The sequence below is a fragment of the Pinus tabuliformis genome, chromosome J (assembly GCF_031772625.1).
Source record: "Pinus tabuliformis cultivar Carrire ecotype Pingquan chromosome J, CPIR1, whole genome shotgun sequence".
Taxonomy (NCBI): domain Eukaryota; kingdom Viridiplantae; phylum Streptophyta; class Pinopsida; order Pinales; family Pinaceae; genus Pinus; species Pinus tabuliformis.
In genome coordinates this window covers 209,013,299-209,035,637 of record NC_142295.1, presented here as the reverse complement: position 1 = coordinate 209,035,637, position 22,339 = coordinate 209,013,299, and the positions used below count along the sequence as shown (strand labels likewise).

The 22,339-nt window shown below is 39.1% G+C and overlaps 1 protein-coding gene across 1 annotated transcript in view; it reads left to right on the top strand.

Moving 5' to 3' along the window:
* The first annotated feature begins 1,935 nt into the window (after nucleotides 1-1,935).
* Nucleotides 1,936-22,339, top strand: part of LOC149226425 (uncharacterized) — a 56,290-nt gene continuing 35,886 nt past the window's right edge. The window contains exon 1 of the mRNA XM_089380198.1: nucleotides 1,936-2,323. Coding sequence (XP_089236324.1) covers nucleotides 2,025-2,323 — 299 coding nt within the window. The 5' untranslated portion in view covers nucleotides 1,936-2,024. The remainder of the gene's footprint in view (nucleotides 2,324-22,339) is intronic.

Below are 22,339 nucleotides of genomic sequence, written 5' to 3'. Positions count from 1 at the left end.
ATACGATGCGATGTATTGCATGGAAATGATTAGTTGTGTGGTGTGATGTATCACATGAAAATAATATTTTGCATAAGGTGATGTATCACACCAAAATAGTCTTTCGCATGGTGCAACATATTGCACAAAAATAATTTTGCATACAATGTGATGTATAACATGAAAATAATCTTTCGTGCATTGCAATGCTTTGCCCGAAAGTAATTTTTGTGTGATAAGTTGCACTACACAAAATTGCTTTTGACACTAATAAATATAGAAAGAAAGAAATAAAGAAATTATTTTAACGTCCATGAGGCTAAAGATAGCCTATGGGACAAATTGTTTCTTCATCTGCTTGATGTATCCGACCCTTTTTCTGTGAAGCTTCAAAATAAATGCTCCCAGCTTCTCGACAAACCCCTTGCTAAATAGATTATCCCAAGAGCTAGCTACCAACATAACTGCATAATTTTCCCTATTGTCTTTGAAGGCCCCACATTCTAAAATGAAATGTTTTTATGTTTCCACTTTCATGGAAGAACAAAAATACATACTCTTTCCTCTCACACTTCTTTTGGCCTTTTCCAGCGCCCTATTTCACAACGGAGTCGATGAGAATTAGTCCTTAACTAAGCAATAAATTTTTTTGGCTCTCCAAGAAATATTACCACATGAAAAATTATTTTTCGTGTAGTGTGACGTATCACATGAAAATTATTTTCATGCAATACAATATATAATGCAAAAATAATCTTTCATGTTGTGTGATATATTGCATTTATTTATTTATTAAATGTTATATGTCTCATCACATAAGAAAAAAATGTTGTCTTCTTCTCTTTCTATATTGGAAATGGCAATAGTTTTGGGGTTTTTCTCTCCCTACTCTTACTTGTTTTCTTTGCAAAAAAAAGTCTAAATGGAAACCGTGAACAAAAACTGTTGAAAATGCATAGAAGCTAGAAGTCGCAGAAGTCGCTCTCGTGAAGGACTTCAAGGTTTTGAAAGTTACATTAAATGACGAGGAAAATACATAAAAGTCACACAAAATGCCTATTTAGTGGTGACTTATCACATTGTCCTAAAAATGTTTCAAATCCAATAAAGTAATTTTTATTTTTATTTTTATTTTTTACTTGGTGCAATACATCACATTATTTTTATTTTTATTTGATTTCGTGTGATGTATCTTACAAATAAATTAAATTTTTCATGTGGCCTAACTCGTAACTTGTCACATATAATAAAACATATCACATAAAAATAATTTTTATTTTTAAAATAATTTATTTTAATAAATTATAAATTTATAGTTTAAAAAAAATACATGGTAATTTATTTTTAACCAAAAGTAAGAAGATTTTTTAAAAATATTTCACATTCAAAAGTGAAAATTCATTGGAATTGATACATATTTTTTTATTGAGAGAGTAATACACATAAAATTAGGTGTACATTAACTTTATAATGTTTTGTTTTTTTAAAATAAAAAGAACAGAAAAGTATTTTATTTAGAATGTGAGACTTTTTTAAGAAAATAGAATAAGTTTTTGCAATTAGTTCTTGGAATAATCTATTTAACCAAAAATGGTTGTCTAAAAACTAAAAACATTTATTGTAAAGCTTCACGGAAAAATAACATATACAAAATAAAAATAAAAAATAATAATATTTTAACCTCCAAAAAAATATCTAAAAACTGAACTATTGTTTCACCTAATTAACATTAAATTAAAATAATTTCATCCTGAATATCTCCCTAAACTATTTTCAACCTAATTAACATTAAATTAAACTAATTTCATTCTGTGTTTCTACCTTCGCTAATTTAAAATAAAATGTGAAAATTCTCAATTATATATAACATAAACTTTGTTTCTACCATTGCTAATTTAAAATAAAATGTGAAAATTCTCTATTATATATAAACATAAACAGCGGGAAGCAATGGGTGTGAAGGTGTTCCCGCCATCTTTAAAGCCAAAGCGTATATTCAATGTGTATCCTCCTCACCCGCGTCTGTGTCGGTGTGCTCTGGAACGATGGCTCCCTTGCAGCGAAGCTCTGCTAAGAAGCGTCTGAACAATGATAGTAGCGGTGTTAATCCTTCTCCATCGAAGAAATATCGCCATGTCGAGCAAAGCGACACGGACGTCATGTTGGCTGTAATGGCGGAAGCAGGATGCACTCTCTGCGGCCGAGAAGGGCCCGTCCTAACACCTGTTGAATTTCACAATCTTCATCGCCGATTAGAGATCCGTTTTCAGTCGGAACCGGCCTTAGTCAGCAAGTTTTTGGCTGGCTTAAGCTCCTACATTCAGGATCCCGTCAATCTCAAAAGGTATGGTCTCAATTCAAATTTTCTTCGTCCATGCTCTTAAAAATGAATCCAATGAAATAAAATGCTTGCCTAAAAACTCTTTCAATGTGCAACATCACAGAATTATTTATGCAAAATAAGTCAACTTGAATTTCATTATTGATATGATATTGTTGGAAATTTCAACAAAATAAGTTCGACTTAATTTCGTAATTGAGTTTTTCAACCGCGGAAACAAAATCTTAAAAATCTGATAGTTCACCAAAATGCCAATTATATTCTGACGAAATTCGATTATTGAGTTTGATTTTAAGAGGTTCAATTAAAAGACGAATGTAAACAGAAATGCGAACAGGGAAAAAATTCCAAGAGAACACCAAACTCTGTAGGGTTTAGGGCTGTTGCATCATGTTCGAACTTATTAGTGAGAAGTATTTTGTTAAAAAAGTAATGAAGATAAAGGCTAGACATTATTTTTTTGAACAACCGACTTTTGAGTCTTAAAGGCATTTAAATTAAACTATGAATTTTTCCAAATTGTAGGCTAACACGATCAAATTAAAACCCCTTTAAAAACCTTAGAGTAGATGCGGTTGAAGGGAAGGTAAAGAGTAAAAGGCACAGCTGGAATTCTTTAACAGAATTGTTTAACCGTAACGACAGACTGTTTTGAGAAATGAATATTTTTTTCGTTTGGCTTGTTAAAACTCCTTTGTGACTGAAAGGACGAAGCTTCTACAGTCAACATTCAGTTAAACCACAGGTTATTTTATGTGAATTTGACTGGAAAGCCAATTAATTAAAATAAATCGTCTGTCAGCGTGTGGTGTAGTCATTGAGATGGGATGTTGCCCTGTTACTGATCCAGTTTCAAACCCCGGCAGACATAGATGCTTGGATTTTAAGTTGGATGAGCTTAGCAGGTTCAAATTTCTGGGGGCATAGAGACTTGGATTATAAGTTGGACGATTTTATCAGCATTCATATACAGCAATAATAAAAAATAAGTAAAAATCAAATCAAATCAAGCAACCTGTCCTCGAAAATCCTCAAGAGTGGATATAGTTTTAAAAGAATGCTGAAGCAAAAGACTAGCTGGATTTTTCTAACAGAATTGCTTTATAGCATCCTCTGTGAAACGTCTGGATCTCTTAAATCAAGATTTTTTAATTTAACATGTAGTACAAATGGCTCTATGTCAACTTTAACCTTAACAGAAAATAATAAGTCTGATTTGAGAAATAGATAATAGCTGATCAGCCAATGGGGCTGTGGTTCAACGGTGAAGAGAGTCATGTCAGGCCATCCACCAAGGTTCAATTCCTTGGAGGCATGAATAAGCAATTGGGGCCATGAGCAGGTCTTGGTGATTGTGATGGAAGAGTATTCCTTCTCATGGCAGCTTAGCTGAACAAGAGCGCTTGTGATTAATGGTTTGCCTTTATTATGTTGTCTTGCTTGTGTCAATATGTTGATGTTTTGGCTATCCTGCAGAGAAAATATTGGCAAAAATACTAGAGGGAAATTTACCCTCACTCCGGGCAATTCCAACACTAGACTGCCTTTGAAAAGCAAGCCGTCCAACTGGGTTTGCACAAGCCCTGCGTCAAGCTGAAGCTGCCTACCACACGTGTTGCCTGAATTGTCTGCTAATCAAGCCATTTTGCTTGCTGCTCGCTGGGAAAACGTCTCTCCGACAAACTGGAGCCTTTGTCGGGCCTTTGGAATTGAAAACGTCTTCCCTCTTCAACAAATCAAATTACTTTCTGAGGCTTTTGTGCTAGGACTGCGCGCCCTCCTGGAGAAACTTCGACCTCTCTGCAATTGCACTCGCTTGATCTGAAAAAATTCCTCCAACCTCACTGTCCTTGCCCCTCACTGTCTCTGCTTCGATCTCTGGCTCTCTGGCAACTGCTGCTGCTCTCTGGAAATCGATTTGCAAGGAAATCGAACTGCTCAAGTGTCACAAGTGCATTCTCCAAGTGCCCATCGACTTCTTCTTATAATCCTCTGTTGAAGCACCAACGACCAAGATTAGAACTTAATTAAGGGCCCAAATTATTACCCTATCGATCCGCATGAGTTCTTGAAAATTCTCACCTTGACTTAATTAATTCTGATTAATTAATCAATTTTCCTAAGTTTAGACTTAGGAAACATTAAAAAATAGGTTAATAGTCTAATTAAGCCATCTCTAGGTGGAATTTCTAGAAACGATTTCTAGGTTATGGAGATCTCATGTATTTTGGCCCCTCCACCAAGTTTCATGACTAGAACACATCCGATGCTACAAAAACTAACACTCCCTCTTAGCGAGGACTGTATTTTAGTGCTGCACACCCTGCCACAACACCTTGTCTCTGTACCACCCTCTGTCATGCTGTTGATGTCTCACCATACTGCCCACCAATCACTGCGAACCCTGATGCTGCATCTGTGCTGTTGCTGACATTGTTGTACTGCTGCCAACTCTGCATCTGCACTGCAGCTCCCTCTCATCTGTTGTTGCGGCAACCGCAACCACTGCAACTGAGAAGCATCTGAAATACCGAATTAATTGTGTTCAGTATGATGCATTTGTCTCCCGAGTCCTGACTGCTACTAGCCACTGCACTGTCCACTGAAGTATCTGCGCTGCTGCTGACTCTGCTCTGCTACCAACCCTGCACTGCTACCAACCCTGGACTGCGCTCCTTGGCATCTGACTGCTACTAGTATGCAACTGTCACTCTGGAATTTGACTGCATCTCTGAGACTAATCTGATCTTGCTACTAAATATTGTGTTCCCCTGTAGCAAGGTAATGATCTGTGAGAAGGACACCTCAATGGACCCTGCCCAAACATCTGCAGTTTTGGACTACAGCTCCATGTCGCCCCACTTCGAGGTATGGATGCCATCATCGCAAAGTCTTCCTTCAACCTAGAGGACAACTTGTCGATCTCGGCTGACGTTGCGTATTGGTCCTACTTCTCTTGCTTGTCCTTCTTCTTGAGAGGAGACTGCGTGTTGTAGTGACCGAATTCACCACATCTGAAGCACTTGACCTTTGACAGGTCCTTCTTTTTCTTTTTCAGCTCCCCTTGCCCCAACTAGTACCCTTCGATGCTAGGGCCACACTCCCCTCCTTCACACCCTTCGTTACTAGGGCCACATTCCCCTCCACCCTCACACCCTTCGATCCGCTACTACTGCTACCACTGATGGAGCTTTTTAGTAGAGCTTGCCTCAACTCCTACTGCAAGTCAGACCACATCTTGTCCCAGCTAGACAATGTGTCTTTGCCCAAGATCCTTTGGATGAAGACTTGCCAATCCTCTGAGACACTGTTTAGTGCCAACCGTACTAGCTCTGATGGTTGACGTATTGCTTCAACAACTGCAAGTTGATCTCGGACCTCCTGAATCCTGGTGAGGAAAGGATCTATGCCTTCCCCTTTTTGCATCTTCATGCACTTCAACTTTTCTTCGAGGAACATCTTCCGTTGCTCGGAAGTTCCCTAATATAGCTGGGAGAGAGCATCCCACATCTCTTTGGCAGTATTCTTGCCAGATACATGTGAGACTATATGATCCCGGACTCCATCCAGGATCAACCGCTTCGCCTTTGCCATTTCCTTCGTGTATTCCTTCAGTTGATCTGGATCTTGGAGAATTGCCACAACGCTGTCTATGTAGAACTTTAGGCTATATTCATCTAACAGGAAGGACATCCTGGCCTTCCATATGACATAGTTGGAGTAACCCTCCAACCTATCCTTTTCTCTAAGCCCTGCGATGGCCATCTCTGAATCTGTCGAAAACTCCCTCTTTCCCTTTCCTCGGCTGCTGCGTTGCTACTCGCACTCCCTTCTGGAATGCGTAGATCTGCTAGCTGCCACTGCCAATTTGCAACTGGAAAATCTAGCTTCTGAGACTTGAAGCTCCCTGAGAGAAATTTTCCCTCTACTGTGTGTGCTTTTCTCTTCCACTCGACGTTGATTCTACATTTGCAAACTTCTGTAAAACCCTCTGCATCCAACCAAGGGATCTGCTCAGCGAAAAACTGAGCTGCTGCTGCTCCCTCTGATTGCTGGAATCACTATTTTGGGAAAATTGTTTTTTTGCCAACTTGCAACTGAAAATCGAACCCTTGCCCAACAATTTGATCTGCTAGATTATGCGCAGCCTCAGAGAATTTCGGCCTGTTGCTCCCTTTGAACAACGAAATTCTCTTCTTCGATTTTGAGCTTCCCGACTGATCACTTACGCTCTAATAGCATGTGAAAAGTTCGGCGCTACAAAATTATTTTGTAGCTTAGAAAATTTTGCTACGAAATTTTATTACAACGATTGGAAATTATTCTTCTAACTGTAAAATTAATTAACAATTTGTTCGCCCATACAAACAACGAATAATTCACTACTGCAAACTTCACAAGTAATTTTTTTTTTGGTGGAAGATAATAGCGCTGGAAATTGAGAAGATCTAGCACACACAATTAAAATTTACACTATTATTTTTGGACAATTGTCCCCGAAAAACCCAACTTGGGAAAACCGGTGCAGCAATTGAGGGTTTTATTATTATGCAACAATGAGAAATTCTAAGTACAATAACCTGAATGTTGAAATCTGGCTATCCTGCAAAGAACATACCGACAAAAATACTAGAGGGAAATATCCTCACTTCGGGCAATTCCGACACTAGACTGCCTTTGAAAAGCAAGTTGTCCAACTGGGTCTGCGTAGGCCCTGCGTCAAGCTGAAGCTTCCTGCCACAAGTGCTGCCCGAATCGTCTGCTAATCAAGCCGGCGTGCTTGTTGTTGGCTGGGAAAATGTCTCTCTGGCACTCTGGAACCTCTGCCCGATCACTGGAACTGAAAGTGTCTGCCCTCTTTAGCAAATCGAACTGCCTTCTGAGACTTTTGCGCTACGACTGTGCAACCTCCTGGAGAAACTTTGGCCTCTCCGCAATTGCACTCGCTGGATCTGGAAAACTTCCTCTAGCCTCATTGTCCCTACCCCTCACTGTCTCTGCTTCAATCTTTGGCTCTCCGACAATTGCTGCTACTCTTTGGAAATCGATCTGCCAAGGAAATCAAACCAATGTTGCAGTTGTCGATATCGGGATATTATCGGCGAGGGGAAAAAATCGGAAAAAATCGTAAAAATCAGAAAAAAATCAGAAAAAATTGGGAAAAATTCGTAAAATAAAAAATATTCATTTTTTCTAATATCTAAAGCATCTACAACATAAAATAAATATATTGACACATAAATATGATAAAAGAACTAATATATAAGATGTGTAATATCATTTCTAGTGCTACATCACACATAACAGTGAATCATGTCCTCGATAGTAAGTCCTGACTCCTGAGTCCCAACTCAACCTCAAAATATCAACAAAAAATATAATAATGTATCTCATACCATGAGTCATAATGTCATATACAATGAAATGAACCAAATAACTAAAGTCTAATACTACTGATTTCCTCTACCCCTCTTGCAAGAAAATGCAATAGCTTTCCCTTTCCCTCTAGATGTAGATGCCGGTGGAGTTGGCAGTGGACTCTGCTGTGCTCTAGAAGCTGAAGAACTAGGAGCTACAGGAGGTAGACCACGTCCTCTACAGCGGTAGCCTGGGTAGGTTGTGTCACCTCCTCCTCATAAAAAAATCGGAGAAAAAATTATTATTATTATTTTTTTGTTTGTTTTGTTTTGTTTCCCAAAAGATTTTTTTCCCAAAAAATCGTGATTTTTTCAAGTTATTGCTATTTTTTGAGAGTAAAAATTGGCGTAAAAATCGGGCGATAATATTGCCAAACTCAAAAAATCGCGATTTGCCGATAATATCGGGATTTTCGCAACACTGAATCAAACTGCTCAAGTGTCTCAAGTGCATTCTCCAAGTGCCCATCGACTTCTTCTTATAATCCTTTGCTGAAGCGCCAACGACCAAGATTAGAACTTAATCGAGGGCTTAGATTATTACCCTGTCGTTTCATGTGAGTTTCTAGAGAATTCTCACCTTGACTTAATTAATTCTGATTAATTAACCAATTTTCCTAAGTTTAGACTTAGGAAACATTAAAAAATAAGTTAATAATATAATTAAGCCATCTCTAGGTGGAATTTCCAAAAACAATTTATGGGTTATGGAGATCTCATGTATTCTAGCCCCTCCACCAAGTTTCATGACTAGAACACATCCAATGCTACAAAAGCTAACATAAACCTCATTTCTCAAGGTTGTTTTTGGATATTGCTGCTTTCATTATGTGATCATTCATGAGTAAATGTGATAATAGTATGTTTCATCATCATGTGACATGTATAATTGATAGGCTTATAGTTTATGCATTGACATTGAACAATTTAATCATAATGTAATAATATATCATGTATGCTTTATGATTGCATATAACATTTCTTAAATGTCCTAACACACACACACACACACACATATATATCACTTTTCCCCGTTTCCAAAATTTAGGGGGGTTACGTTTTGTACCCGTACTCGTTTCGGAAACTCGTACCCGTTTCCTTGTATCGTGCAACTTAGCTACATTGGGATCATTGTCATCAATATAATCCTCTAAGCATTAAAATAAGATAGAAAAAACGTAGCATGTCAAGTCATGATTTTGTCTGAGTGATCGATACATTTTTGGCGGTCATGATAGTGCGATTCGACAAACAATGCCACTAATATCAAAGCACATAAAGGGCTTGGTGCTCTTGGTTAACTACTAGTTCCATACCCTCGTACATGACAAAATCCAATGGAAACGTTGTAATCCCCCCAATCCTGAAATCTTGAAAAATAGTTAAGTCTGTTGGATTTTGAGTGAGATCTAAAATTCTACTTTCTCTATACGAAATTTAATGAGGTTGGAACCCCTCTCAAACATCTCGAGTCATTTCATGGTAATGTTAAAAATTTAAGTAAAAGGATGAAAATGAAAGATACTCCTTTATCTTTCATTTTCATCCTTTTACTTAAATTTTTAACATTACCATGAAATGCATAGCAACACTAGGGCCATAGGCTTGAATATTACGCTGGCCTAGGGGAAAATTAAAAGTGGGTTAACCAAACGAAAAATAAAAAAGGCAAAATTAAGTCTGCACGGGTATGAATCACACAAAAACGGTCCCGAACCGATTGGTTTGGTGAAATAAGCTGGTTCAGTACTGAACCGGCCTATTCCAGTTCCAAAGCCTAAACCAAGCCGATTTTGGGCCCGAACCGATCGGACCGGCCAATTTCGATAACATTGATTCAATGTGGGAGTGCAAGTGCAACTCCTAGAGAATGTCAAAAACAACATAAAGAAAGAAAGAAACTCACAATAGTACATGCTCGAGATAAAACACATGTATATATAACCATGACAAAGGTATGGTGATACAAAATACAAATAATAAGTGAGTATGTACAAGGCTGGAAAAGTGGAAAACTCAAGAACTTGTCAAGAGAGAGAGATTAGATGATGAAGCTAAAATGTTTGGGTCTCCAAGGTTTGATGGCCGAAGGCGAGGGGGTCGAATTGTTTATTGGTACGTTGTTGGAGTCCTTTGGAATTATTGGGGGGTTTGACTGTATGATCCTAGTGGGGAACTAGGAGTGTGGAACTCTCCTAGCATTCCAGGTCGAAATGAAGAATCTCTAGATGGATCTATAGCTACTCCTATGGATCTAAGAGGTACTATGATGGATAGAAGTCGCACTACTCAGGGTTTATCTAGAGCTGTTTCCTCTACCTTTCTAAGGATGTATGGATTGATGTACGATTTGGCACCTCCGAATTGTTCTCAATGACATCAAGACGATCTCCCAAATGGGGAGGCTAATGATAGAATGTGGTGTCACCAGTGTACTGTTTGGTGCACTCTAGGACTCTGCCTGTCGCTTGTTGCTTTGATTTGAAGGATCAACTTGAAAGTATGAAGTGATTGTCTTGGTCATCCCAAGATAGGGTTTGATGTGCAGGAATTGAGATTTGTGGTTGAAGATCTCCTTGATGAAGAAGGCTAGGCATCTTTGGTCTTGGTACTAGAAAAAAGGAGAGAGGGATCCTCCTGAGTCCCTATATAGGCAGTGATAGCATCCTTTGATCTCATATTATAGGGGGCATCGAAAAATGAGGTGAATCTTTATCTCCAGATCCTATTGGTGGCACATCTAGCAAATTCTTTCAGATTGTGGTATATGGTAGTCTGTCTCTATTTAGAGTCAATGATAACAGACTTGTAATGGTCCTAAGAGAACTTGAGCGAGTGCATCCAATGCATGCGCATATAAGGGGGGCGGACAATGTTTCCATCCCACATCTACAAAAAGTGCTTGAGGTAGAAGGATGTCTTCGAGCTTAGGCTCATGGGAAGTGAGGTATAAGTGACTTGAATGTATAATTTATAAATGTCCTTTTTGATAGCTTGATTCAATATTTGCCTAGTCGGCAAGAGATGGCATGGAGCATCAAGAAATAATTTGAATGGGGAAGGGTGCTATTGGGAGAGAATTAGTTGCAAATGTCTCAATTCTGTCACCTCTAGTCTTGAAATGTTAAAGTAGATAAACACCGTAAAATAATTCAACATTAGATCAATACAACAACCCTTAAGGCATGATCTAATCATGTATGCAGCTTTGAAGATTACAGTCATTAACATCGAGAATATAACAACACATTTCAAATTTGAAGTTTCATCTAAGGCATGCCAAATTCGATCTTTTAGCCTTGCTGTCCCAATAAATCAACATACCAAAACAACTATGGTACTTGCTAAAAACACATGAAAGCCAGATCTGCAATAAGAGAGTTCAAGACAACAACAATACATCTCCTTATTATCACAATAATAAAGATAAAGCACAATATGTCAGCTCATCCTAAGTTGGTATAACAAGTCCTTTCACCTCATCCCAAGTTGGTATAACAAGTCCTTTCACCTCATCCCAAACAATGATTCTACCAAAGTTGGTACAATAAGTCTTGTTACAATAAATCTTCTGACTTCATCCTAAGTTGGTACAATAAGTCCTTTTGGCTCATCCCAAGCAAGGATTCTTCTAAAGCTTCAAACCCGAGCTAGGGCATCCACATTTACTTCAAACCCTAACCAAGAATAACAAGGCCTAGCAAGGCATATCACCAGGTTAAGAGCTCAACAACAAGCTAGCATCATACCAATTGTGCAACCCCAAGCATTTACATCACACAAGCTTCACACACTTTTCACTTGCATCTCACATGCGAAGGAACCCTAGCCCATGCATCCCATAGGCATTATCCTTGTTACAAGAGTAAATATTCCAAGATCCCTTTCATAGCTAAGACATGCTCTTTAAGATTGATACATAACATAGTCACTCTCCTCCCTTTATATATAATAGGTGAGGGAGGCTAATAGTAAGATATGGAGTAAGTCCACAAGTAAACCCTAGGCTATGTCAACAACCAAGCCCCAAGTGCTACACTAAGCATGAATGCCACATGGCACAATAGGGTTGGTAATATGTACAATCCCAAGGTGGTGTGCCCTCTAAGTCAATGTATCCACATGTAAAGTGCTCCTTGTTGATGGAGAGGTTTTAATACTTCTCACAATTCCAAGAGAGAAAGTTCTTGAAATCTGATATTTATTTTCAGATTACAATTTTTGTTTTGTTTTGTTTTGTTTAATGACCCAAAGAATAAAATAATTTAAGTAATATTACATGAAACCTATGATTAGAAATATTCCAAATATACTTTAGAAGAGCTTAGAAAAATACAAAGACAAACAACAATATTTGTCCAGCGTAAAATTTCCAATAAGCCAATCAGAGAAAAAAACCAGCAATATATTTATTATAGACCAATTTGAATACAAGATTGATTTTCTTTTCAGATCCCTGCAAGGATTAGGACCAGAGATGTCCTTAGAAGCTTAAGATGTTAGAATAACTCATACAAAGGCAACTAATGTTGCAAGGAAAGAGAAAAAAGAACAATAAATCTGATCTGGACCACTTCAAGAAGTGTGAAATACATCAACAAATCTTTGCAAAACTTATACTAACTAGCAGTGAATAGGATCAACCCTTCTAAATAGTGCAAACACAACAAGAAAAATAAACAACCTTGAAGAACACCACAGTTCAATGTTACTATTGTTGAAAATAGTAGCGAGAAAGGTCCTTCTTTGACTTGTGCCTTAGTCAAAGAGACCAAGAAGCAATTTTCCTTAGCATGCATGAGTTCCTAAAAGTTAGGATGAGTTCCTAAAAATTAGGGTGAGTTCCTATAAGTTAGGACAGTTCATGAAGCAGTTTGACTAATATGCAGGAGTGGAAGGCTCAGTTTGTTGTCTTCTTATGTGATTTTGATTGGGAGAAGGATGAGTGATTGAGTCACAAGTTCTAAATTGAGACTAAATGAGTTGCATGAGTCGATCGTACTAGTTAACTCATCAATCACTAGTTAGACTTTCCAAAAATACAACTTGCAAGATTTAGCCCATTCGAATTGCTTGTAAGGATATTGAAAGACACAATTGTGATCATTGTTTTTGTGAGCACGAGTTGGTGAGACAAAGCAATAGAGAGCACAAGTTTGTGTGTGTAAGCTTGTGAGAGGAAGAGCGTACAAGAGAAGCTTGTGCACATATTGGTAGAGGCTGCTTTCCCTTGGGATTTGCGCTAGGAATTAGGAGGTAATTCCTAGTTAATAGGAGTAGCCTATGCACATAGATTGTGGAGAGGGATTCGCTAAGAAATAGGGGCTCTAAGAGCGCAAAGGATAAGGGAAGCAAGATCATGTCTTGCAAGGGTGTTTTAGTACAATCAAAGAAAACCAGATTGGTTTCTAGTGAAATAATATTGTATTGTAAGAGATCTATTGCTCATTCTTCTATCAATAAAATTCTCAATCAAGCAAAGGGTTTTCCTAGTTGGGTTCCCTAGAAAAATCGTGTCTTGATTATTGTGTGATTGTGTTTATTTTTGTTCCTATTCCGATGCAAAATAAGTAGAGAAAATTTTGTGTCTTGGGTTACAAGTTAGTTTCAGATTTGTGCATTCAAGCCGAGAAGAATTTTCGTGGATTTTCTACAATGTATCAAAGCTTGGAACAGATTTAAGATCATCACAAGTGCATCAAATCATAAGAGAAGGAGATTTGAGGGAGCTGCGGCCTAAGAAGCTCTTGCTGAAGTCAAGGAGAGGTCTAGGTAGATTTTGTGCTAGGTTCGTGGGCTAATTCCTTCAAGATCAGGGCACAAATTTCTATGTAGGAGGCCGAGCTCCTGTAGCCTAGTTTGGGTGGGTCGTAAGGCCTAACAAGAGGCTGAAAACAAGGGTCGAGTAGACTCATAATTACTGCACAAAAGTGGACTTGATAGAGGAGGGAGGAGCAAAGGTTTTACATTAGATTGAGGTCGAGTTTGGAGGGATGTAGTAGTTGCTACAACAACCCTAACTAGGGTCGAATATTGCAAACATTTATACAGGCATAGGTCTCAAGGTATGTTAAATCTCCTTCAAGTATGATATTGATGCTAGGTTGGTGAGAGTCCAAGATTGGGATAGAGTAGGTGGGCAACTTAAGTGCAGGTTAGAGGGCTGTTATAAGGTTCCTTATTTGAGCGCTAAGTACAACTTCTTATGAGGGACTATAAGGCTGTTAGTGGGTAGGTGTTGGAGAGCTCTTTGGGGAAGCAAGATTGTGTACTAAGGATTGAGAGTAGATCACTGTTTAGAGGGAGCATCGAACTTCATTCCATGGAAAGGGAGCATCACGATAGTGCTGGAAGATAATGGGGTGGGAGAGTTCATCAAGCAGACGATAACACCACTTCAAGGTTCCCGACAATTGGCCCAACATAATAAGAATGATATCAAGGTAAAGATGATTATTCTAGGAGTCAAAGATCATATAGTTCCTCATATCCATGAAAAGAAGACAACTTATGAGGTGTTCAAAACTATTTTAGATCTATATCAGAGTACCAGTGATACTAGGAAGCTTTATCTTAAGGAGAAGTTGAAGAGTATCCGAATGAGCAAGGATGAGCCCATTGTCACATATTTGTCAAGGTTCAATCATGTATGAGATGAACTGGGTGGTGTGGGTGTGATTGTATCTGATCATGACCTTGTGAGTTTTGCCATACTTGGACTGCACAAGTCTTGACAGGGCTTCCAGGATGCTATTAATGGGAGAGAGAATTTTCCCAATTGGGAAAGGTTTTGGATTGACTACATTCATGAAGAGATCCGGAGAGGGACTAGAGATGGTAGATTAGTTACGATAATGGACGAGGAGAACCTTGCCCTGGAAGGCAAGGCCAAGGGCAAGAAGGGCCAAGGAGAGGCCGAGTCTAGTCAAAAGGGCAAGAAGGATATAAGCAAGATCAAGTGCTTCCATTACCATGAGTTTGGACACCATGCCACTAAGTGTCCTAAGTGAAAGAATAATTCTAGTAAGGATCATGTAGTTGCATCAAGGGAGGTAGATGCATTTTTTGCCCAGTTCAAGAAAGATTTCTCTTTGATTGCTTCCATGGCAAGCTCAACAGATAGTGGTATATGGTATATTGATTTAGGAGAATCCTTGCACATGACCGGGAACAAGAAACGTTTCAGCCACCTGAAGGAGAAGGACATGCAATTTCAGATTGAACTAGGAGATGATGGTCAATATGCAACTAGAGGAGTTGGTACCGTTAGTTTTCAAAGGGAGTCAGGTAATCCTCTTCATCCCAAAGATGTTCTCTATGTTCCAGGATTGAGGTAGAATCTTGTTTTGGTAGCTACCCTTAAGGACCAGGGATATGATATCATCTTCAACAGAGGTAAGGCTTACCTTCAACACTTAGCTTCTGGGTGTAAGAAGCAGATAGGTGTGAGGATGAAGAATCTCTACAAGTTGCAAGTAGAGATAGGTGCAACCTTGAGCAACAAGGTAGGGATTTCTCAGAGTAGAGATGTGGTGGTTGAGCGAGAGTAAGATAGAGTTCTCAAGATGGAGCCTCAGCCAATATCTCAGTTTGAGCCTAAGCTAGTTGACAGTTGGGCTGACCAGCGAGATGACGAGGAGCATAGCCCAGGGTTGAGTGGAGGCAGCCACTCAGTCAGAGACTCCCAGTATAGGGTGAGTTCGAGCCATGTGGGCAAAGGATTTGGATAAAGGGAGATCAGAAGAGAGTTGAATCTTCTCAGATCACTTCCAGTTAGAGGAAGCAACCACAGAGGTACACAGGGTATATGGCACTTATGATTGAAGTGATGGACTCACAGAACATGGTGGGAAAGAATAGGTCTTAAGATCATGTTCTAGAAGAAAGCAAGGAAGTCTTTTAGTTCAAAAGGAGCAGTTGCAACAACGAATAATGTGGTAATATTGGAGACAGATCCAGGTGGATGAGGTTCTTCTAGAAGCAACTTCCTCACTAAGAGGGAGTGTTGAAAATAGTAACGAGAAAGGTTCTTCTTTGACTTGTGCCTTAGTCAAGGAGACCAAGAAGCAGTTCTCCTTAGCATACACAAGTTCCTAAAAGTTAGGATGAGTTTCTAAAAATCAGGGCGAGTTCCTATAAGTTAGGACAATTCATGAAGCAGTTTGACTGATATGCAGGAGTGGAAGGCTCAATTTGTTATTCTCTAGTGCGAGTTTGATTAGGAGAAGGATGGGTGATTGAGTCTCAAGTTCTAAATTGAGACTAGATGAGTTGCATGAGTCAGTTGGACTAGTTAACTCATCACTAGTTAGACTCTCCAAAAATACAACTTGCCAGATTTAGCCCATTCGAATTTCTTATAAGGAGATCAAAAGGCACAATTGTGATCATTGTTTTTGTGAGCACGAGTTGGTGAGACAAAGCAATAGAGAGCACAAGTTTGTGTGTGTGAGCTTGTGAGAGGAAGAGTGTGCAAGAGAAGCTTGTGCATAGATTGGTAGAGGCTATTTTCCCCTGGGATTTGCGTTAGGAATTAGGAGGTAATTCCTAGTTAATAGGAATAGCCTATGCGCATAGAGTGTGGAGAGGATTGCGCTAGGAAATAGGAGCTCCAAGAGCGCAAAGGATAAGGGAATCAGGATCATGTCTTGCAAGGGTGTTTCAACTTAGTACAAGCAGAGAAAACCAGATTGGTTTCTAGTGAAACAATATTGTATCATAAGAGGTCTATTGCTCATTCTTCTATCAATAAAATTCTCAATTAAGCAGAGGGTTTTCCCTAGATGGGTTCTCTAGAAAAATTTTGTCTTGATTATTGTGTGACTGTGTTTATTTCTGTTCCTATACTGCTGCAAAATAAGTAGAGAAAATTCTATGTCCTGGGTTACAAGTTAGTTTCGGATTTGTTCATTCAAGCAAAGCAGAATTTTCGTGGATTTTCTACAACTATATCTTTCCTTGTCACTTTTCAAGATATCCTTGCTATCAACAAGATAGTTTAGCCCACAAAAAATCCAGAATGGAAAATGAATAACAATAGAAAATCTCTCTCTATGCTTGGGCATACTTTCACTCAATTTTTTTTTGTTCCCTCTTCGTGACATCTCCCTCATTTAATGCTTATAAAAAATAGTTATTTGTTTCAACTGCCTCTTAACCACTTGTTTAAACTTTGATTTTAGAAAACATTATAGGAGAGTAAGATTTATTATAAAAAGGCCAGGAAGGATTAAAATATCCTTAATTAATAGTAGGTGGGATCCCATTAGATTCAATTTATAAAACTTATTTTGCGAATAAAAATCCTCATGACTCCCATATTTAAAAACATTTTAGCATAGATTTATATAGCAAAAAGATATCTCGATAAATACATCATCATCATCCCGACAACATTTGTATCTCCTTTATCCAAAATATCATATTTGAGTTTTCTATATCATATTAGCCCAAGAACTTGGTGCCTCAAAATGTTTAAACTGTAAATTCTGTCATAAAAATATAATAATTGTCAAATCAGAAAAGCTCTGGATGCATATCCTTGAGAGAGATCTCTCTTCTCCCTTCATCTCCTATTTCCTGTGAATGTGTTTTAGAATGATCTAAAGTTGACCGAGAAGACTTAGTGCTTGGAAGCTCCAGTGGCTTCTTTCCTTTATCCCCATGGGTCTCAGGAAGAGGTTCTTTGGCATTTTTAGGTAGGGAGTGGGCAGAAGAGGCAATAGAGGTAATCATAGGTGGCAGAAGTGGATTTGTCGAGCTTGCATGCCAATTGATGATACTAGAGGCTGGTCTGACAGGATGATCTTTCCAACCATATTGCATAGGTTGAGGTTGTTGTTCAGGAATATCCATGATACTTGGTGAGGTTGCAAAGGGGTGTTTGGAGGGGCAAATGACTGAGGCAAGACTGGCTATCCACCAAGGTTTAAATGCCTTGTTTGAATCAACTGGTTAAATTCATCCGAGTTTACATCAAAATGGATGGAAAAACAATTTTTTTTGTTCTGGCCTTCTTGGACAAACAACATTTGGTCTTCTTCCCTGTCCTCTTCTATTCCTTGGAGCCTCTGCGAAAGAAATTCATCTAAACAAGTAGCATTAAATCAATTAAGGCTTCTCAAATGAAATACAATATGCAGAAATAAAACATACTTACAAAATTCTGTTAAATATGTATTAGCAAGGTCCAAGTTAAAGCATACTAAAATTGAGTGTAAAAAGAGGAGGAATGAATTAATTCATGACACAGGGAGAGAGTCAAAACAACTTTGTTTCATGCTCAAACAATGCATAATCCATATAATTAATTATTCTTTTCAATACATATCAACCTCCTCATTTTCTGTTTTAAATAACCTTCTTTCAAATTGATATGACAATCAATATTTCAATTTCCAAGACAAAGTGCTTTTAACAACCTTAATTAATATATCACTTGCAACAAGAATATGTATTTAAAGGGAATGAAGTGAAAAATGATAAATATGAAGGATAGCAACCCAAAAATAATGGTATGCCAGTATCATTCTTTCTTAGTAGAAGAAATAATTTCTTTTCTATTACAGGGGTCTCATACAATAAATATCTTGCACATCTTGCACGCTGGCCATTTCAAACATATATAAACATAACATTTTAGCTCAGTCATCTATTATCTTCATAAAGGGTATATGTATAAGTGTATGAAAATGAGAAAATGAATGAGCAAATGAAACCACTGTAGGATTCAATATACTTTATGCTTTTTTTATGTAACCAGAGAAATTGACAATTGGGTTAGTCTTATACTCGCTTGACACAGGGTCAATTCTGACTGCTACCACTATTCCTCTAGGGCCTACGACATGTGCTTCTCTTCGTAGACGGGGCTACTCTGGGTGATTTGAACCTAGATCTCTTTGTTTACACAATACTTCATATCACAATGATCACCAATTGAATTGCACCTCGGGGAAAACATACTTTATGCTTTTAAAATGAAATCTTTTCAACCTGTTGCCTCAATCTAATAGGTCTTGTGAGAGAGAAAAACAAAGCAAGAGATAGATCAAGGTATAACAATATGAGGTGTGGCCCACTGTTACCACAACCACTACCTCCTGCTCTTTTGCGGACTTTCACCACTAGGGAGGCTTCCCTATAGTCAGTCACCTAAAGGGATTTATCAAGTGCAAGGGATAAGGTGATAATAATATAGGCTCTGTTACCCACCACTTGTGGGTAGTGTATAGAGGAGAATTTTTTTCTCCTAGATGGTCCTCAACTGGCAGTTAGCAGCCCTTTGCAGCCTCCAGATAGTTCGATGGCCATTGTCTTCGCCACCTGAGCCAATCATGTGGTACCTTGCCCACTTGTTTTGATTGTATGTTTGAAGGTGGGCCTCCTGACCCCGAAGGCATGGCTTTTCATTGGTGTAATTGAGTAATTTTCCTTACTTGTCATGGGCACTTTTGGGCATGGATTGGTGGGGGCATTCAACAGAAAGAGTGGGTTAGGTCTATATTCTTGTCTCCATTTCCTGATTTCGTGGTTACCTTGTATCCTAGTCTTATTGGATCTCCTTTATTGGCCATTAGCTTTAGCATTGACACTACATGGGAAATCCCATTTTTGGTTGCATCGTCCAGCTTCCCTACACCATATATATCACCCCTACCACTCATTCTAGCCCCATTCATCACTTTTCCCATCTGGGTCCACATATGTCCACTGGGTCCACATAGGGTCAACTTCCCCCTCTCCTTGTCCACACCTTGGGTTGGGCCTAGAACGATGCACCGAAGGTTGATGCAGCTAAAAAGAAAAAAAGCATAATTTGGCCACTCTCAACAGGAAATTTACCACAAAATGCGAAAGATGGTCGGGACATACAAATTTAGCACGTGGGCAAAAGCCAAACATGAGTTCTACCCTTTATCCATGGCCATCACCCTGGTTCCTATGGCCCTTAGATGAGCCCCCCTCCATCATTAAGGAACCCATGATTGTCCCAACCCCCGATAGGCGATGAACTGCCCCACCTTAAGGGGGTATTCACTGCTATATATTACGCATCATGCTCTCATCCCCTGGAGCCTCGAGTAGTTATAAAGAAAAACCAATCAAAGGCAAAAGACATATGAAGAAGGGTAGAAAAACAATGGCCGAGGTAACTCATGTACCACGATTTGCTCCCTCCTATACTCACGTACCCAAGTGTGGGCTTCCCTTATTATAGCTACCTTTGTACCATGACATGTGGTCTGGATGATTCCCTTGATCCCCACTCCATTCCATTATTATATCATTTTCCACCTACCACTTTAGGGATGTACCATGAACATGTCACCCCATTTAAAGCTTGAAACCACCTAATAGGATCCTTGATTAACTCACTATTGAGCTTGGAGACATTAGTATATGCCAAAGCCCACTACGGAAGGGCATGCCATCATGAAGTGCCCCATTGGTTCCATGACTTGTAAGCTCTTCTATTTGATTATTTTGATGATTGGTTGTACTGGAAGGCAAGGGGACGCATTGGATCTTATGCAGGATTGCAAGTGGGTCTTCATTTGGGGCTTGGTATCCCTATACAGGGTCTTAGCCCTCGAGAGGGCCACATTGGCACTTGTAGGGTGAGCATTGAGAGCCATGGGCCTCCACCATAGCCGAGCGTACTTCATGGATCCCTGACACCACTCGTTGATTATTCGTGTTCCACCTTTTGGATGAGGATGATGCACTTGGTTCACCATGCCCAGCCGGCTCTACACATGTACCATACACTTGGCAGATGTTTCGAGGTCCAGAAGATGTCTCCTGTTGCAGAGGGAGGGCTTATGTCATCATCCCAGCCCTTACAGATTGTCTAAAGGCATTTTCGATCCATTTGGAGACCCATGAGGATGTTCTTGTGCCCCCACATTCACTTGGGAGCACCACTGGTTCTTGCTTGGAAAGCAAGGGGCCACTCCCTTATCCACCATGTTTGAGGTCCATTCTCACATCATGGCACACTCAGGACTTCATTAGGCCTCCTCAAAGGCTTAACGACTCACTTTATTGACATTCGACCCTAGTGAGAGGCTTTTTTATTATGTTATTGAGCTATTTGGTGGGTTTGTCATCAAAAGTATTGATATTATGCACATTATTTTATTTTAGGGGCTCAATTAGGCCAAATTAACTAAATTGAACTCATTAGAGATTGTATAAATAAATGAGAGGTGATTCATTCTCTAATCATCACTTGGATTGGGTTCTTATCTCTTGTGAGATTTTCACTATCCCTTTTGGAGGAGGATTTTGGATGTGATGGATGAATTTTGATGTTTGGATATCTCTCTCTTTTTTTGGAGCTTCATTATTGGCATAATTTGGTGATTGGATATACTCTTTTACACATGTAAGTAATCTTTTCATGTCTATTTTTTGTTATTTGCTTTAATACATGAATGTTGCTGGGATTTTCGCTATACTAGATTTGAAATTTACTGCTTTTCTTATGCGAAATTGTGGAAATTTAATCTTTTGTAGCGTTGCATCATCTCATGTATCATGTGTGAAAGGGTGAATGTTCCTAGAGATTGTTTCTATTGAACACATCTTGATAAGTCATCAATTATTGCAAATTGAAGTATAAATTCTTCTAGCAGCTGCTCCCATGCCCTAATTGCCATGCGAAGTTGTCTAGAAGGCTCCTTGATTGGTTGTAGTTCCTCTAAATCACAAATTTCATCTTGACTCCATCTTGTCCAAAGGATAAGGCACTAATCCTTCCATAGGTTATCATTTTCAAAGAGAATTCGTCTCACATTCCCCCCTTTTTCTAGGTCTAGCGTCCATAGGTCACCTAGGGCATCACTTTTCTCACAACTTAGCCATCCAAATAATTCGATCTCTTGCCCACACCTGTGCTGGTGTGTCCTCTAGAGGCCCTCCAAATTTAATGAAATGCCAACTGCGGAACCTTGAGATATTTCAAGCCCTAGCTCGAAGATCGATTCTTGCCCTTGGTTTCCCATTGGCTAGTGACCTCATTGGGATCATAGCATTAAATCATCAAAAGAAGATTCTTTCTTTGATCCCCTTCCTATCCCTAATTAGGTCAAGTACATCCTTGGTTGATCAACTCCATATCCTTGACTTAATTTCAGGTCCACTTTGCCCTTTGTGGTCTCGCAACTTCTTGACTCCACTTCCACAAAGATCACTTAGAAGCCAAGCATCCATAAGTCCCTTTGAGACTAGAGGCTTCCTTGACAAGGCATACTCTTGAACCCTATCCTCAAAAGCCCTCTTAGCCCTTCCTAGAGAGCCCATCACCTTGCTTCTAAAGCAAGCAACCCATTTAATTGAGTCTCTCTTGCGAATAGGCTTAGGAATCACTTCTTTATCTTATCATTGACTATATGTATTCTCGTGATTCCTCATATATCAGGACTCCTCCCATTGGTGAAAGTTTGTAAAGAGTAGGGAGCCTTAGTTGAAGTGACAGTGGGTTATCGCTCCATTGTTTCTCTCGACCTAGTAGTTGCTCTATAGGAACCCCTCCTAGGACCCCTGTTAGTTTGAGCGGTACCATGCTCTAGGAGGAATAACTCTACCTAAGAACATG